Genomic DNA, 19,995 nt, shown 5'->3' with positions numbered 1-19,995 from the left:
GAAAACCTGTTCATAGCACATCTCTGCTGGATAAGGTCACAAGGAGTTAAGTGTGTCCTGCCAGCCCCATCCTGCTGAAAGGAAGTCAGGGCTGGACTGTAGGAGGTCAGCTGATGGGTGGCCAGAATTTTGGAGCAAGAATCCCTCAAAGGAAGGTTTTTTGGCTCACCATTGCTACAAAGGTTAAGCTGCACACAGTAATTACAAACCTCATGTTTGGAGAGTCATCTTTTAACTTTTAAAGTGTTGTAGCTTTATTAGCCTTCCATCCCACATAAACACAACCTTGTGTGTGCATTAAACTCCTAACATTTTTAACACTGAATTTTTAAAGATCCTTCAGCATTCTGGTGAACAGCAACTGTAACATTGTTGAATTTTTTCTTGCATGCAACAGAGAACATGGACATGGCTCTGCACAGGTTAAAACTGTGTTAGTGGGGTTTGTTTTTAAAAAAAGGCTTTGAGGCAAGCAGGGTACACAGCTGCAAGTTCCACTAAATGATGACAGAGCTACAATAATCTTAAGGGTGATTTACTTTCCCACTCCAGTTGTGCTGGTGTTTTTCTCACACAGAGAAACACCGTGTGGGTACGTGCCTCTGCAGATGGCAGAGCACAGCACACAGGGTATGGGACAGCCCAGTGCTAACAACTGGCACAAAAAATGTTTCTCTTACAGTCTCAGAGTCTTGCCCTCAGTGTTTCTTGGCCAATACCCTCCCTAGGACTTTGTTCACCTGAGGTGAATCCTGAAATAAAAAACTCTGCTGACTAATATTGTCAAGTTCAGAAGATCTGAGGTTTGCCTAGGGAAAGGTCATATTCTTTAGATACAACCAAAGTCTTCCCAGAGCATTTAACTGAGGGAAAAAACAGAGCATCTAATCATGCCTTTTCATTTGGCTCTATCTGGTGAATCCTCTCCAAAAATTAAAAGGGAGTTAATGAACACAATTAGTCTGTGAAAAAACACACAAGCCTCCAGATTTCTGAATTATTTCTGTAAGAGATGAGCTACATGGCACTGATCTCACAGCAGCAGTCAATTCCCATTTCCTTCCAAAATCCTATTGGCCAGATGGTCCAGAAAACTCAAGGGAAAATTACTTAAATGTTTGGAAAGGCTTTCAGTGTTAAGTTAGTCTCCAAAATGAAACCAGACTACCCTTCTAATTAGTCTTACAAGTGAAGTATAGCTCGCTTTTCTAATGAATTTAAAACAGAGAGGAGACTCCAAGTTCAAAAACAAAAAAATATGAATTCATTAGAAGCACTGGTGTTAATTTTTTCTAAACTGATCTAATCAGCTTTGTACAGCAGAAGCCTGGCTGGCAAAGGTTCCCTTCCCCAGCAAACTATAGGTCAGTTGCACAGTCATAGTTCCTGAACAGCTATAAGCAGGTACTGCTCAATGCTGGATCTTCTACATTTCTGTATTACTTGTAGGGGAATTGAAGTCAATCACAGCAGGACAGAAATGAACAGTGAGCTCTTGAGAGGAAGAAAGAAATAAATACCCCTGCAGAATAATTTCAAGAAAATGGCTAAACACATTACAGCTGAAGAGCCACAAAGCCTTAAGCAATGCAGCTCAGCATAATTGCGAGCACACATGAAGCAAAAGCAGCAGTGAATCATTGGAAGAACTGGTCACAAGAGGTACCAGTAGTTTCCTGAAATTAACTACTGAACAGCCCTACAGGATTTTTGAAACTCTCATCTCTGTGTCTTGCCCTGTTTAAACGAGCCAAATTAGTTTTGTAGAGGGCAAGATGAAGCAGTGAATGACACAGTGAGTGTGGGTAAAACAGCACCAGAGCCCAGCACAGGCTGGGGGCCCCCTGCCCTCCTCCCAGCACTGCTGGCTACACCTCCCAAAGGTTCCCTGCAGCACTTCCCACCAACACTGATCATGGACTGTCCCCACACTGAGGTTCTCACACACACTTCTGGCCCCACTGAAGTCAACCCAACAGTCTGAATTATTCTATATCCTAAGGAATTTCTGCTGTTGAGTTTATTAGATCTGAATTTGTCTCATAAAGGGTCAAATTTCTCAACCAAACCTCACTTAACAATGAAAAAAAAGAGTGTATTTCCAATGGTTTCTCTGTTGGAAAAGGCATGATTACACAGATCCTCTCACAGGTTTGAGCCAGCGCTCGTGACACAATAAATAAACCTAAGCCACTGCTCCACTGTGTCCACTTGTGTAGAAATATCTCTGACAAGCAACTGCAGGGCTGCCACCCAAAGCTCAGAGCTGGTGGGAAATGAGGCTCTCCATAAACCTGGAGGTGAAGGCCAGATGGGAAGAGAGAACACTCACTGCTCTGACCCACACATTCACCTTCACAGGGACCCGGTGGCATCGCCCTGCTCGGGCGTTCTCAGCTGGCGTCACATGAAGCTTTGGCAGCAATGGGAACTGTGAACTCCCTCCACACCAAACACAACGGGGCCCAGGTAGTACAGACAAAGCACAGCACAAAGCACAAACAGAAAGATCCAGAACTGAAAGACTGAAATCCCCTGGCCTAGCCCAAGGTACCTCAGATGTCAGTGAAGCTGCACCAGAACCCTTCTCATGATTGAGTCTCAAAGCCACTTCGCATTTTCCGAGCTCCAAACCCTATGTGTTTCCTTTACCTTGTAAAGCAATAGCCTGTCCAACCAGCTGCATCACATCTAAAGCAGCTGTCAAGAGAGACAAAAACAAAACAGCAAAACAACCTCCACAAGGCATCCAGCTAATGCCAGCAACTTGCTGGCTTACATGAATAATACAAATTTTAACAGCTAGCATTTCTGCTTTAACATCTAGTTGTTCTCACTTAAAAAATTTACTTTAAAAGTTTAACCATCCACAAGATTCCAGAACAGCTTCCTTTTGCAGCTCCTTTGCATATTCTGTCATTTACATCCAGATGCCAAAATACGCCACCAAGAGCTCACTGCTGCTTTGGATAAATACGTGCCAGAGGAAAATTTTGCAGGATAAACTAAAACTCTACAGCATTGCCAATGCACATATTTAAGTAACAAAAGTTTAAATAATTAGGTATCTATTTACAACAAAACTGTCATTAAAAAAAAATAAATCAAAGTGCATATGAAAACCCCACAGCAGAAAAGCCATCTTCTACCTTCTGACGGCTCACGGGAGCATGCAAGATTGCAAGAACTTTCACTATCAAAGACAGAAGCCCAGCCAGGTTGTTTTTTTTTTTTGGAAGAAGACAGTGTATGGAATTGCACTGCTCTTGCATTCAATCATGTTTTAACCAGTCAGCCCATTCCAACCAAATCTGAAGTCTCCAAGATGATTCAGTTCCTGTGTGCTTTGTGCACATACTCCTTTCCTCCCTGCACCACTGAGGCTTACAGAAAATACCTATTTTTGACATGTTTGCACAAGAAAATAATCTAATACATTCAGTAACTGAAGAGTTACAGAAAAACAAATACCTAACAAGAAGGGGTTCTGAAATTAGTCAGTGAGTCACCTTTAGGGACTGGATTCCCCACACTGATTCTGATTTCCCATTTTCTCTGTAATCAAATGAGTGCAAGGTGAGCACAAAGCACCATCATGCCACTGTTAGCACTTAAAATCCTCTCTGAATAGGTCAAACAAATGACATCATGCGCAAAAGACTGGAAAGAAACAAGGTTTCATATAATTATTTTTAAAGACCTGGTTTGCATATATGGTTTGACCCAGTTTAATTAGAAATGTTATTTCCAGCTCAATTTTGTTAAGCGTGGACATGCTCAGTGGCCTGAATCTGGTTTATTTGTCATTTCCCTTTCATTGATCTAGCCACACCAACCATCAAAATGCTCATTTTTTGCATAACTCCATTTCTGTCCACTTTCACAGTGGCTTTAATAGGAGGAGATTACTGCTCAGTTCTTTGAAAATTTCTGTTTACTTCTGTTACCAGCTTTTTCTTCTTCTTCTTAGAAGAGAATTTGTTTTAGAAAAGTCAGCAATTAACTGTAGCAATTTAATATTCATCTGCCTCATGATCCAATGAGCGAGAACATGGGTTTTATCACTAACTGGGGCAGTAAATGCTGCCCACAGCCAGGGGTGGGTGCAGCTTGTGGTTTTGCCCTCACTGCACTGGTATGTGAGAACTCGATTTTGTGGCAAAGCATCAACCTCCTACCTGCTAAAGCTTCCTCTTGTTATCACCAAGGTAAAAATATAAAAAAAGAAAGAAACTATTTTCTGCCAAACCTCAAGAGAGCTGTTGCTCTGCTCCACCAGCAGGTCCAGGTACACGCCCTGTTACTGACAGACCCCAGCACCCATGGACACACCTGAAGGATGTCAGCTGGGGCCACAAAACCACAGCAGCACAGCTGCAGAAATGCACGGCTGCACCAAAGGCAAACACAGTAAGGGTGGGAATAACAAAAGAAATTAAAATGCAAAGCCCTCCGTGTCACCTTCTGTACTGCAAACAGTTTGCTAATAAAGGGTCATTCACAAACATGGATGTCCTCCTTGGCAGGCAGGACAGATGTTCATAGATTATCACAGATTATCATCAGATTATCACAACCAGCTCCTGGAATACACCTGGAGAACTGCATGGTCACCAGCCTGCCCAGGGTGGGGGAAAAGGCAGAGGCAGCAGCTTCCCCATTTCTCTTTCTGATCGTGCTCCCAGTTCTACAAGGAGAAATCAAAATGCATCATGCAATCTCTGGGGACTTTTCACATCACACAATGTCTTTTGACAGCTCACACAACAGGGCACTGTACAGTGACATTCATGCTACTGGCAATAAAGGAAGCCAGAAAGGAAAGAAAACCCACTGCTGGTATATGCTCACCTAATCTGAAGGTAGAACCTCTCCAGAAGATCAGGCAGCATTTACACACCAGAGGATTCAACCAGACAGGCTTCTCATTAAGAACCACAATTTATAGACCACTGTGTCATTTCCAGCCCAAACTCCTCTGGCACCTACAATCCCTGTCCAGCCCTGGTGTGGCTCAGCACTGCCTCCATCCCAGCACAGGTGTCTGAAACCTTCCAGCCACCCCTAACAGAGCTGGCCTAGAAGGATATCTCCTCCACATAAAGAAATGTTCTATTTTAATATTAATAACTTTGAAAGGGAGAGATCTGCCAGAGCAATGTAAACAGTGCAGGATATAGCAACCACAAAAGCTTAGCCAGCCAGATATTTCATATATTCACTATGACATTCAAAACCCATCTGTGTGATAGACAGGGCATGTACCATGCAGGCTCCAGCCATCACCCAGCTCTGATAAAGCCATTTTTTTTCATTCCTGGTCAGAGAACCGTGACTTTGGCAGATGTAGGAATGCAAATGACATTCTAAGGCCTGACCAGGAGCTTGCTGTGACTCTGAACAGCCTCACAAAGGCAAAAGGTGCTTTGCAAACGTGGGCAGAAACCTGAGCATTCATGCAATGAATGAGTACAGGCTGACTCCCTTGCCAGCATGAAAATACTGTAGCTGCATCATGCAAGCCAGGGACACAGGCCATGCAAAGTCCTCCAACAGGTGGGTACCTACAAACCAACATAATGTGAAGAAAGGACGAGGGGAACTTAGGGAAGGATGAGTCCAAAATCCTCTCTGTTCTTTATTCTCCAACATGTGCTATCAGAGACCTGAGTTTTCAGTCTTTGTTTTGTATCTTCCTCTACTCAAAGGGGTTCTGACTGATTTTTTTACCAAGTGTCCAAATGTTAGTCCACCCTCTCTATTCCTTCCTTCACCCTTTTTCCATTTTCAGGCACATTTTTGGAGAGCAGGCGACCATTCGTGCATCTTCTCCCCACACAAGCCCTTTTTCTGCCAGGGAAGCTGTCCCAGTTGGGCACCCAGCAATCTGCACGTGCACCAGAGCTCAAATGCCTTTGGGAAATGTCAGACCTGCTTAGGCTGATCTGCACATGCACAAAAAGCTCAGTGTGCCCTCAGAGCACCACATTCACTGCCTCCAACCCCTTCCACATCTGAGCCATTCCAGGGCTCACTGGGCACCCCTCGACTCCCAACGTGCCTGCCTGCAAAACTTGGCTGTCTTTCACTGGGAGAGACAAGAAAGCACAGCCCAGTGTCTCTGGAAACAAACCACCCTTCATCCCAAAGGGATCCCAAAGCAGGAATGCTCTGGTACCCCCGAGTCACGCACTGCTGCTGCCTGTCCTCTTCTGCAGGGCAAAACACACGAAAAGTGGAAGATCCCACCGCAGTAATTTGATTTGCTAAACATGATGGATGTAATGCTGGCCCCCAACTCCAAACTCTACCCTCTGATAATAATAAAAGGCAATCAGATATCTACTGATAAGATTTGGCTTCTGGGGGCAGAATGTTTGCAAGAAGCCGGTTACGATAAATATTTCATGTTAGACTGCAAAAAACAAATATTATTTTTTCTAGCTCTTTCCTTTTTCCATATAACAAGACAACATCATGAACAATCTGTGTAAATAATACATTTGAGAATCCATTATCGAAGTCATATGCATATTTATTTCATGATGGTTTTGTTGCATATTTTAGTACAATTGTTCACAGGTTTAAAGCCAAGAGCAAAACAGAAGTAGGCAAATCTACTGCAACAGAAATAATTAGTAAACTGGCTACCCTTGTTATTTTTAAATACTGGGGAAATGCCTTGCTAAAATTCAGCATTCTAAATAAGAAAGATATCTACATTTTACTGAACTTGAGGAATTTTTTTTTTCAGAAGGCCATCACACATTCCTCTTATGACCTTTTCCTCTAAATGTTTCCATTTTTAACAATAGATATACAAGAAAAGATTGCATTAAAAAAGCTCATATCAGATGTAGCAACTGCACAGTCAGAAAACAGAATGTAGTAAACTTCAGTATTCAGTAAATACCAACAAAATGTCAGTGTTTTGCCAACTGGTCTCGTTTTTGGTTGCAAACACTCCTCTCAGAATACAAACTCAGAATAATTCACATTAATACTCGCATTTCTTTTTGTCATGCCAAATTATTTCAGTATGACTGTACCTTTTTCCCCCCAATCTATTAAACATCCTCCTGAATTTAAATGTATATTCAAATGAAGCAAATTAAATGTAATGTTTTGACATTTCTGAAACAAAGTTTAAAAACAAAAGCCAACTCATTTCTTGAAATTTTCCCACTCTGGTTTCTCTTGAGCCCATGCTTGGATTCAAGTGAAACTGTTTTCAAACAGCATATTGTTCAGTAAGTGGCTGCTAACCAATTTCCACAAATCACCTCCATAAGCACACTAATTCCTCCTAACCAAAATCCCAAGACGCTTCACAAAAACAAGGGCTGCCTCCATTTTAACAGCTACACTGACTTGAAGAGCTCCATTTCCAGTAAATTCATGGTTTTTAGCTATGATGGGAAGCAGAGAGGAGAAGAGAAGCAGGATCTCCTGAGCCACAGCTGCCCACATCAGCCCCTCTCTTACCTTCATGAAAAATTGCCTTTTTCACACACAGGGAGCTCCTAAAGGCACTGCCCCAGACCACACTAATAACATCATGCAGGACACTGAAAAGGTCACAGTTTGCTACAAAGTGTGTCTTCTGGACTGCTCAGCTGTAAGATCTCAGAAGTTACTAAAATTCAGTATTTTCAAGGGTGGGAAGAATGGGATGGGAAAGGAATAGCTTTTGAGTAGGTGCTTCTAAAGCAAATCTTGAGAACCTTCCAGGAATTGCACAAGGTCAGTAGGTTTAAGGGCAGGCTTATAATACATAAGGACTTTGAAAACTAAAAAGCATACAACAAAGAGCTGAAAAATAGTTGCTTCTTCAGTTTTAGGAAACCAACTGATTGGTTGTTCCTTTTATTATGCTCCATTAGCTATAGCCCAGAGGTACCAAAGAAGGACTTTCAAAAAAACATACATGCACTCTTCAGGACATTAAAGCAGACTCAGAAAGTACAATTCATAAGGAGCTCTAAGAAATAAACAGAGACACAGAGATAAGGTGGCATGTCCTCATCAGGCTCTAAAATCCTGCAGTTCACTGTGAAAGAAGAAGTTACTAAAGCTAACCTGCCGTGGGAATCGGTTCAAACATCTATAAACAACACACTAGATTTTCTGCTATTTAAAATTAAGTAATATCCTGTCATTCATTCATTAACTGTTATAGCTATGGTTTTCTGGACTGCAAATAGACAATTAGGAGTTTTCCTCAAGTTCCACAAATTTATATATCGTATCCAATGAAAATACTCCTGAGTGGGTTGGATATGACAAAACTCAGACCCATGAAGAACTGCTCACACTGGTGTGAATCTGGATGCTACTGAGCAGTCAGGATTACTGAAATCAATGTCACTAGTGAGGTGTTTGGGGCACAGTGAAGTGCTTGAGCAGGGAATTAAGAGTTTGAACTACTTCCTACTACGCTCATGTTACCACCAGTGCATTTTTAGCACGTTCTCTTACCTTCAAAATAGCATGACCCAGTGACAAAATCTGAAGTGTTATGCAACATGAGCTCAAAATGCCAACAGTTTAGGATGAAAATGCATCTCCCACCTGGGCTTTTAGGTCCAAAACATGGAGGACCTGAAAGCAGCAGGCATGTCAACAAATCATTTGCAAGGATTTTACTACTTTTAATGGCACATCTAATTATTGTACATTGCTCTGTTCAGTCAGAGCCTTTATTTTATAGAGACACTCCACAGCTAAGAGGTTTTTTTCATATCCTTACTCTTCTATTTTTGATAAACTAGTTTGGCTCCTAAGAATCTTAATCGAGTTCCTCTGAAATATTCACTAACTAGAACCAGGACTTCACAATTTGCTAATTAATTTCAAATGTTTGAGCCATTATTTTAAAATCCAGTGCTGAATATAGTTTGGCATTGCTACGCAAATAGGCAGGGAAGCCAAGACTTAAAAAAAACCCCAGCAAACACAATGCCAAACCCCTAAAAAACCCTGGCACAAAAATACTCCTTTATCTGACAACTAAATACACACCATGAACTACCTATTTTATAAAGATATATAATTTTTTATTGCTATAATTTTTTTTTTCAAATAAAAGTGGGGGGTTTTTGTATCCTCCAAGTTAGTAATTCACACTGTAATAGGCAGGGTTGATAGTAGGTACATCTTGAACTCAAGCTGATATTGGAAAAGACCTCTAGGAACACATGGTTCCACCTGCTGTTAAAAGCAGGGACAGGTTTTATTAACCAAGACTGTCAAACAGCCTTGGATATTTCCAGCAAGGGTGGCCCCACAACCACCACGAGAAACCTATTCCAGTGATGACTCATGGTACAGAATTTTTTTCTGACATCCAAATGGAACTTTCCCTAAGCAACCCATTTGTCCTGTGCATCCCTGGCACCTCCTGTACCAACCATCATTGAAGCACCTGAAAACTGTGCTTCAATGTGCCCTCAGCCTTCTCTTCCCCAGGCTGAAAACATCCAATTCCTTCAGCATTTCCTTCTTCAACTCACTAAATGTTTTAGTGGTCTCCTGATGAATCCTCTCTGGTTCTCAGCATCTCTGCAACTGAGGGAGCAAAGATGGGACACAACATTCCAGGTGTGGCCTAACAAGGGCATGGAAAGTAATCACATCCCGTGATTTGCTTGCTAGGCTCTTGCTGATGGAGTCCAAGGCACAGTTTGCCCTCCTTGTATCAAGGATGCCAATTCCACACCTGATGTGGAATGTTCTGAATGGAAGGAAAAGGACAGTTGTGGTGTGGAAGCAATAAGAAAGGCACGGAGACATTTATGGGAGTGTATTTAGGATTTGCAGACAACTGAGAGAACACTGATGAAGAAACACCCCTGGTAGCATGCAGACTTCAAGGGTCTTATCAAAAACTGAAGAAGTTAAATATCAAAAGCCCAACCCACACCTCTCTAGTGTATCAATGGTGTTGCAGCCCTACATCCTTCAGTTTTCAGGGCAACCCACTCATAAGCACAGCAGCATTTCATATCTTACTACAATGGCAGCAGCACACAGTAAGTTCAGGTGTATTCCTGAGAGATCCTTGTGGCCAGGAGCAGCAATCTCCATTATTTGTCTGCACAAGCCAACCAAGGATCTGTGCAATGAGCTGCTGACTCCATCCCATGCACTGTTGGCAGTGACTTTATACACTGCTGCCTACTGTAATTAACTAGTTTTTCATGTGGGCAAGATAATCAGCTCTTCCACTGCTGCCACAATGATTTTTGCCTTTTCTTTTTCTATACCTTTAATGTATTCTCATGCCCTTAGCATACTTTTAATTCTTTCAGGCTAGAATAGTCACAGAATACTGACTCAGAATACTGACTCAGAATAGCATAGTCCTGGTGTTCTGCTAGGCCAGGAGAGCAAACATCCTAAAGGCCTCACAGCTGGAGGCAGGAAAGCCTTACACTATTTTGAGAAACCAGAGCCTCCCCTAGAACACATCCTGTAAACCAGGATTAGGCCCATCTGGGGGAACACTTTAGAATAGGGACATGTCACATTATTCATTCAAGCCTCTCATTGGGACATCTTTGTTAGATACACTAATTTGCAAGGTCTATAAAATTGTATACACGATCTACCATGTGTGTGCATATTCCACCTTGATGAATTGTTGCACCAAAAGGATCCTTATTAAACACTGAAGTAAAATCCCTTTATCCCTTAATTGTGTCTGGCTCTTAATTTTAGGACGAAGAAAAAGGCATTGCTACCAAAATAACAAAATAAAGCAAATATATAGACAAACAAGCACTTTTACCAACTGCTAGTGAAATAGAGCAGCATTTTGCCATTTCTACAGAGTACAACTGATTTCCCTCCTTGACTCATCAAAATCTCAGTGCCCTGAAGATGAAGATTAGTTTGAAAACTGTAACTCACCACAAATGACAACAAAACAACCTCAGATTACGTGTCATTTTTAACGTCTCTGCAGCACTTTGGAGACTTTAAAACTGCATTTCAGCCTTAAGACACAATCTTTGGAAAGTGGCTATTTCTGACCCACCCACAGAAGGGATGGTTTTAAAGTTTTCAGTTTATACACATTCACCATTTGGATTATACTGAACATAATTGTAATATTTCTGAAATTTAACCTTCCAGGTACTACCATTAATTAAGGTTTCAATGCAGTCCACAGATTATAACACTCCATAACAGCATGGTTAGGTGATTCTTTCCCCACACTATCCAGTCTCAAAAAACCCAGGTTCCTTCCCCTCCATCACTCCCAGCTCAATTACAGCAGCCAGTTATTCAGTGGAATGGAATATGAAGAACTTAACAGACTTTCAAATTAAGATAAAATGAAACATTGTATTTATGTTTTGCTGCACTCCTGCCACTCCACATCAACAGCAAAGTAACTCATGACTCATGCCAGCAATTGAAGCTCAATTCAGTGCCAAGAAGCAACAGTGTTAAAAAAAAAAACAAAACCAAACAAACAAAACCCCATACACTTCCTTACTCAGAGCTGCTTCCTTTTTGTATCCTGAGTCCTATGTGACCACAGAGGAATAAAAATATTAGCTATGCAGAATCACTACAGGAAGGCAGGGTTGCTTCCACCCCTGCAAGGCCCCAGCAACAGCCCTCCTGCTTCTTCATCAGCTGCATCACTGGGAAACCACATCTTCCCTCTTGACTGTCACAGCTCCAGACCAGGGCACCTCTCCCAAGCTCCCTGTCCCTCAGACACCATTAAAGATACAACCATTTTGCACACACAGCAGCTGCAAATCTCTCAGGGTTTATCACCAGCCTCCAAGTTCCTGTGCCAAAAAACATCAGCCCCTGGAACTATGCAAAGACATTGGCCTCTCTTTCTCTAGGCCACTGAAAAATGGCAAGCTCAGGAGAAGGCTAATCCACATCACTAAAAATAAGGAAGACAAGAGCCCCAGTCAGGTGCCTCTTGACATCAGAAAACACCATTGCTGACCTCATTTGGTCCATGAAAACTTCAGAAAGATGAGGACTGTCAGAGCATGGCTGAAAGAGGAGGATTAGGAACAATTCCTCTTCACCTTGACAACTGAAAAAACAGAGCAGCCATAAACTCAGGGTCTCACAGCCTCTCCCAGAGCTCAGGAAGAATTGTGTGACCCAAATACTTCAAAAACAGCAACCCCTTCAGCTGCCCCCATATGTCCCCTTCCCCATTCACTCAACATAAAAATGACCCTGCATTGAAAATGGAAGCATAGAAAGTGCATTAACAGGCTTCTATGGAAGAAACACCTCTCATCAAAGATTATGAAACTAACAGCAGAAATCTCTGACAAAAATATTTCACTTGCCCCAGACTTACAGTTTAGTTATTACTAAGCACACAAGCACAGACCAGCATACAAGTGTTCTACATCAAGGGTGGGTGATGGCCCATCACTGTCCAGCACTTCAGAGCCAGGGAGTCCATACAGATAAACTCCTGCAGGCAATGGGAATAGGCAAAGAACTCACAACAGTGCAATGTCTCAACAGATCCCAAGGATTTCCAAGTGACACCATCAGCCTTCTCACTTCCTCCAGATGACACCGACAGTTACGTGACACAAAACATTTCTCTGCTGTCCAAAGGTCCTTAATGATCAGCAGCTCTAGAAACCCTCGAAAGTGCTGGCCCTCATACTTTGGAGAGCAACTGCTCATGCCCTGCACACTCATTTTCATCCCTGGCCTGAAGAGTATGCAGGAGGATGGACAGACCTTGCCAGAAGTGGTGCATGGGATGCTCAGGAACTGATCTTTCCCATGTGCATCCAATGCAGATGGTGCAGAGACTGGACACTATCTGACCTTCAGCTCCTCAGCACTGAGGAGACAAAGCATGGAAGAGTCAGTACTCCTACCTGCCAACCACCACCAAAAGCACCACTTTATTTTCCAACTACTTTCAGTTTTCCCTTACTGTCAGGGAAGACTCTGTGCTACCACCTCCCATGGCATTATTCTCAATCACCTCTTACATAGGATTGCTCTTTGGATTCCAGCACATGGAAACCAGGAATTAACTGAAAAACTCACCTGTCATTTCAAGAGGTAATAAAGCCTAAGTCTCATGAATTCTGGCTACCACTGGAATTTTTTCCACATCAAATTCACGCTTTCCAAAGGCTGAAGTTGCCAGTACTGGAGTATTTATGTCCTACTACTTCATAAGCTGTCAAAAAAAATCTGCTGGCTTTTAGTCAACTATTATACACAAATCTTTGTAACATTTCTACTCAGCTCTAGCATTGTTATGTGTAAAATTCATACCTCTTCCATTTCATTTTAGAAAACCCTGAGCTGGAACTGGAATAATTCAGTATGAATAATACTCTCCTTCAATAAATCTGTTAAACACCATTTTACAAATCGTAATGATGAATCCTCAAAATCTTATTTTCGTTTTTATAGAGTTGCATATATTAAAATACAAATCCTCTTCACAGCCAACAAAGGAATTTAGTAATCCTGAATATAATTTATTTAGCCTGAAATAAGTTTTTCTTTGATTATGTGTAGTTTCTGATCATAAGGAAGAATCTAACACCTCAGGAGAATAAAAACATGCTCTAATGATATGAGTAAAGTATATGGATAACAGAGACTACTTTACAACTTAAATATTTATAATCTCACGCTGATAGCAGACAAACTGCAAAATTATTTCAGAATTCCATTAATTCACGCTACCAGTCCTAGCATTTAATAGATCAGAAGACATGCTACACAGAAGTTCCAGCCAGAGCAAGTGCAGAATGAGCAGAGACTCAGATCACCCCATTCCCAGAGCTGTCAGACCCTGTTTTCCTGCATGCTCGGTGGAGAGAAGCCTTTGGGTACAATTTTAAATTGTCACTGTCAATATTTCTTGCACATTTTGGCAACTAACATTCTAGTGAGCTACATGACAGCTCAAAACATTTTCTTTTGCAGCACAGAAGCAAACTACATTGTTCCTTCCTGCTTCTGCCATGACTAAGCAGCTGATTCAAACTCAACACTCATAAAAGATTACTAGATTGAAATTTTTCTCTCCCAATATAAAATAAATCCAGACACAAAAAGCAAGTCAACTATTGAACAGAACATTCAAGAGGTTTTGGAATCTTTTTGCAGGTAAAAAACAACAGCACCTCTAAATCTCTCCTGGCTTCTAAGCTGTCCATGTGAACCCTAGCATGTACTTTTAGTTCAGTAGTATTCTGAGCAGTATCTGAATGATGATCTCAGAAACAACACAGACTTCACCACCACAAAGAGTTACATGAGAAAGATCTTGCTTCTGACAAAAAAAATAAATAAAATAATAATAATAAAATGGTAGCATGGGAAAAGAGAGACTTCCCAGAACTGCTCCTGTGAAGCATTTTCCAGAACCTATAGCTTCAAAGGGAAAGTAAAATGTGATTACAGCAGATCTGCCACCAGAGGATGGCCACCAAAATGTAGCATGTATCCAGTGCACAGGAGAAAGAACAACCCTGCTTTGCTGACCAGGACCTTTCTGCATTTTCCCTCAGAGGGATCAGTGCACAAAGAGCCTGCTCACACACAAGGACTTGCCAAGTAGGGGCTTGTCAGAAGTGGGACCTGAGGGAGAAGCAACACCAGACTTATTCCAGTGCCACTGCTCCTCTGATGTACCTTCAAGGGTTCAGCAGCATGGCCTTTTCCTTCCTCTGCCTTCATTCTTGAAATGGAACTTGGTTCTCTATTTAATCACAATTATTTCCTCTTCTTAAATCACTTTTAGGGAAGGCTTCACAGTGAAAGAACACTTTTCTAGGCTTGGTGTTATAACTAAAGTAAGCTGTGCACTGCATAGTGAACAGAGTGCTGTGTTGTGGCAAACAATGCTAATTGCTGTAGTTTCTTGTTTGGTGGTTCTGCTTTGATAGCACAGTGACAAAGGTAACAACAGAAATCAAAAACTTCATTGCCTGCCTGCAGAGCAGGGCTAATTGACACCTCTGTGTTGAAGAGCACTGCTGTCTGAGTTTTGAACTTCACCCAGTCCAGGCCAGATTCAGCCATCACTGATGTAAATTTCTGCCAGACACCTTTTAAATAAAATTGAAAAGGAGAAAGTAAGCACAGAGTAGAGGCAAGTCAGTACAAAAACTGTTTATGTAACTTGTGGCAGCAAAGAGAAAACATGAAAACAGGACAGAAGGAAGGCCATGGAATTTCACAGGAAGTACATTTTGCAGTATGCAGAAAAGAGAGCAAGATAAACCAGGCTATTACTGGAACAATTGCCTGCCTTCTTGAATGGTGCTTGCTTCTACTTTAGGTTATACAGCTTTATCAAGAACAGCATCCTAAATTAAAGAGGCATCCAAACCTTATAGACTTGTCCATATGTCCCATTTCCAACAACTTGCACCAGTTCAAATATTCCTGCAGGGTCCTGCAAAAAGCAGAAGAAATAACATTATTTGGATTCCAGCAACCAATTCATAACATAAACTAATTGTACACCATCAAAAGGAAATCAGGCACATCTCCTAATGATCTGCATTACACACTAAAGGGGAAATTGCCAAACCACAGGGTAAGAAATGCATTAATATTTAAGTTTTCAGTCAAGTTTCGCAAAACTCTATACACAAAACAACTCAGTGAAGATTGGCAGGTACTACAGCAGATACAATAAATAAATGGATGTGTGTGAAAAATACTAGAATTCAACCGCTGACTTGGCTGACAGCAGAATAAGGAAAAACTCCAGGTTCCTGAGCCTTACCACACTGAGCTAGCCTGGAGGCTGAGCTGCTGTCCTCTGCTGTGAAACACTTGGTATGAGCAGTGCAACAAAGGAAAAAACCCAAAGAGCAGAATTGAAAAAATTACAATATAAAGCACCTGAGCCCAGTTACCTCAGTGAGAGGAAATGTACCAAACCAGGCAACATTAACTTAAAGGCAAGCTGAGAACACTCAACTCTCCTATTCTGCAAACATAACAAAGTGAATTTGACTGTGGTATAGAACTCTTGGCTTTGAACCCAAACTAGATTGCTGTTAATTTACATAAAAGATTAATGAGTCAGGTGATCAGTCTACCATTCCACATGAATGAACTTCTGTCCTCGTGCTATAGCACCAGTTGCTCTAAAACCAACCACTGAGGTTCTCCTGCAACATTGCTGCAACCCCTCAGGTACAGGCAGCCCATCTTGCTGCAAGGCACAGGCAGTGCTCCTTTCTGAATGAATGAGTACATAAAAAAATCAGCTGCAACTCACTTGAGCGATTTATTTAAAACCATTAAGAACTGAAGAGAACAGTTTCTTGGTTTCTGACTAAGCCATTTATCACTCTGCTCATTTCTTGCCATGGTATCACTAAGAGATTTATATAAAATATTATTAAATCCATGTGTCAATTTTACCACATCTGTTTCAGCAATCTGTCACGTCAGTTAATGCCTATTGGTACTGCTGAGGGATGTGATACAGAAAAACATTATCTCAAAGATACAAATTCTATTGGTTTTCCTGGTTGCAAAACATCCTTTTTTTGGAGGTATCAAGCTACTCTCCCCACTCCACTTACATGTTAATCTTTTAATATAAGCAATTCTTTCTTCATATCTGATACAGAAATGTTTACCTTGGCAAAATCCCAGAGGAACCACACAGGTTTTTTTTCTGAGCAGATTCCACCTTTACTGGCACAACTGTCATGATAAATGCCAAGAGCTTTCAGAGCAACACAGCCCAGACTTCCATAACTGAAAGTCCTAGTGAGTTCATTTGGCTGTAAGTTAAATGAGTTTTAATATTAAACTTCCTGAACTGTCAACCTTACAAGACTTTTTTCTTTTTTTAAAAAAGAAAATGCGTAAATCGGATCAAGATGACTTACTTTTGACCCATGCAGGTCAGTCTGCATCTTTTTTTCTCTGTCTCTTATTTTAAAACAAGTCAGTAAGTGTCCTAGACTAAAACCCCAATTCCAAAAGCTCTCAGTTAAAAGGGAATCGTTGGGAACTCTCACATATGGACTTAAGCACTGGCATAAGAATACCTACAAGACTGGATCTCACTGAAGTTTGCTTTCTTCTCATTTCCTCATTTTACATTTTGACTCATCTTCATATAAACAAATGCTTTACTTCAGTGGGACTGAAGTCAGCAAATAAACCATTGCTACTGCTAAAGCAACTGGTGGGTGGTACAAAACCTCTGCACAGAACTGTGCTGTAGGCAGCTCATGGTCCAGGCAGTGAAACTCACAGCATCTCTCTGAGGAACCCTCCCAGTAAAGAGCTTCCATGCATAATATCCACTGCACTCCCCAGGAAGCACGAGCTAATTCCCCAGCTCTCCTGCAGAAAGCAGCACTGCTGAATAAAGAAGTGCCCACAGTGCACAGAAACCCAGAGGAACCTAAATTGCATTTTCAACTTGGACTTTGCAACTGCCTCTCTCACATAAATGTGTGCTGTCTTCACACTTCTTCTTTAAGCTCATTATGCAAATATACTAATTTAAGTGCCTCAAAATTAGCTTCCCTTTTGTCTTTCAATAAATTTAATTCTGATTTAGCACCCTAATAGTTTGCTTCTGAAGTCTTCTGACACTCTAGGAAAGACTCTAACAATTATCTAAATAAACAGTAGCATTAAAGTTAATATAGTGCATATCCTATCCTGTCCTTGCTAGAAAATTGAGCATTAACATCTCAAGCCTCCACAGGTCTGAGTGCAGCCAAATACTTGGCCATCTCTCCTCTTTTAATCAGGACACCACAGTGAACCAAGCCTTGTAAAGAGTCATAAAGGATATTAATCTGGGCTCTGGTCCTTGGATTGCCCTTGTTTGCTTGGATATCGGCACTGAGTTGTTTGCTGGCATTCTTCACAATGGGCCACCTTCTTAATTATCCTGGAGTTAGATATCATTGTTGATGTAGTCCCTCCCAGCTACCTCTTAAGCCCATGGTCCAGCTAACCCTTCACCTGCTAAATTGCTAATTCCCTTTGAAAGATGCCAAAATACCGGCCTGAACATTCATCACTCTAAGGTTAATTACCATCACACACAGCACCATATGGTGACCACCTTGGCTTCCCTCGAGTCATCTGCAGTGCACTCAGAAAGCAAGAGCAAGACTTCTGACCCAGAGGTACCCAGAGGTGCCACATCCATCTCCTCTGCAAGGCAGAATGAAAAGCAACACATGCAGCAAGAGCGTGACCAAAACGCACTTTTCACATCCCTGCAGCTAAAGAAGATACAGGTGTCTGAAGCACAAGTTCTACAGGGCCTCTGTGCCACAGCACCTAATGCAGAGCTCAAGGGCTTTTTAGCCTCTGACTGCCCTGGTGAATCCAGCAACACCAGGAAACCTGGGCCCTTGTTTTCCAGGGAAAGGGGAGAGCCCTGCTGAACACCCATTTGGAGGGGAGGAGGGCAATCTCAGTTTGAAAATGACCCTGCTCACAACTGTGGGAGGCTGGAGCACAGCAACAGGCAGCTCCCACTGGCCCCAGGAACACCCCAGACATGACCAAGGCAAGGCACCTGTCTTTAAATAATTTCCACAGCTCAGCTACCTCCCACTTCCTACTTAGCACAAACCCCAAACTATGGGGTGCTGACTGCTGACAGGTTCAAGGGGGTTTCTTCCAAAACAAGACATTTATCCCTTCCCCTGTGGAGGCTGACACTCACAGTGCTCTCAGCCTTTGGAGGCTGTGAATCACTTGGTTCTGTCACAAAGCCTGCTGTCTGCTTTGCAGAATGACTCCTTTTCAAACTCACGCTATTTCCTTATTTATTTAAGGAGACGAGATTCATCTGCTAAAGCTCTAAAGAATTAAAAATAATAAACATTATTTTGCCTTACACCCCATACAGAGCCAGATTAAACTTCTGTTTGCTTAGTAGCCTTTTGCCATCCTTCCTAACTTTACTGTCCCTGCTGCTTTTCCTCTTTCTGCCTCCAGTCTGGAACACCCTCCTCGCCACGTGAATATCGCAAAGGCTTCTCCGAGCCCTCTTTCTATTTTCCCTGATATTTTTAGAAATATTGCTTTGGTATCACTGCCTGGGGATGACTGCTTTTTGCCACAATGGAGTTCTTCCCTCCTCTTCCATCGAGAGCGCTCCACAGAAGACCTGTCTGGGTTGGATGGGCTGCTGGGCGGTGAGCTCCTGTAAAAAGGGCAAGTGGAACTCGGGGGCATCACACACAGCCCTGCTACCGCTCTGTGGATGTGAAACACGGACAGCACGGGTTTGAACGCGGCCAAAGTTCGGCTTACATTAAAAACATAAGAAGGTAACAATAAAAATGCACAGCAACCCAGGTGAATGCTGACTTTCTTAGCTTGGGCGAAGGAGGGGGACGGGGATAAAAAATCCCAAACTTCAATAACAACAAGAAGGCCACAAAAGCCACCCCCCACAAGATCATAGTTTCCCTTTTGTTTTCTCCCCACAGCATGTACAACACCTTTCGGGATGCCGGTGGGAATCGTTTATCCCCCTGGCAGGGGAAGGCGCCCCGGCGGCGCAGCGGCGGCAGCCGGGCAGGGCACCCCGCTGCAGCCGAGGGAGCGCGACCTGTGGAGCCCGGGGGCTGCGGGCCCGGGGAGCTCCGAGGCTGCACCCCGAGCCCGAGGGCAGCACCGCGCCGCTGGCCCCGCGGTCCCCGCACTGCCGTCCCCAGCCCGGGCGCTCCCTCCCGGGCGCGGCAGAGCGGAGCCCGCTCCGAGCGGCGGAGGGCGGGGGTGAAGGAGCGTATTGCTGCCCGCACACGCCGCGGGGCGAGGAGCGGGTTCGGCAGCCCCGAGCCCGGGCCAGGGCGTTCCCCCCCCGCCGCGGGGCAGCCCCGGCCCGTCCTTACCCGCAGCGCCGCCAGGTCGATGCCGTCCAGGCTGCGGGCCATGGCTGCGGGCCCCGAGCTAGCGGTGCCGCGGGCGGCCCCCGCCGGCCCGGCCGTGCCCCGGCGGGCGCAG

General features: G+C 42.9%; 1 protein-coding gene across 9 annotated transcripts in view; it reads right to left on the bottom strand.

Annotated features, from left to right (window-relative positions):
* Positions 1-19,995, bottom strand: part of NRK (Nik related kinase) — a 92,792-nt gene extending 72,797 nt beyond the window's left edge. For 8 of the 9 annotated variants that reach the window (XM_086850168.1, XM_086850173.1, XM_086850170.1 and 5 more), the window contains exons 1-2: positions 19,884-19,994; positions 15,371-15,436 (exon numbers count right to left, since the gene is read on the bottom strand). In XM_086850168.1, the coding sequence (XP_086706294.1) occupies positions 15,371-15,436; positions 19,884-19,925 (108 nt within the window). In that variant the 5' untranslated portion in view covers positions 19,926-19,994. Of the gene's footprint in view, positions 1-15,370; positions 15,437-19,883 lie in introns of all 9 variants that reach the window. The other variant, XM_086850169.1, reaches the window with a different exon arrangement.

This window comes from Cyanistes caeruleus, chromosome 14 (genome assembly GCF_971803275.1).
Source record: "Cyanistes caeruleus chromosome 14, bCyaCae1.hap1.1, whole genome shotgun sequence".
NCBI lineage: Eukaryota > Metazoa > Chordata > Aves > Passeriformes > Paridae > Cyanistes > Cyanistes caeruleus.
Note: the sequence above shows the minus strand (reverse complement) of the source record. Positions and strands in the feature narration are given on the sequence as shown.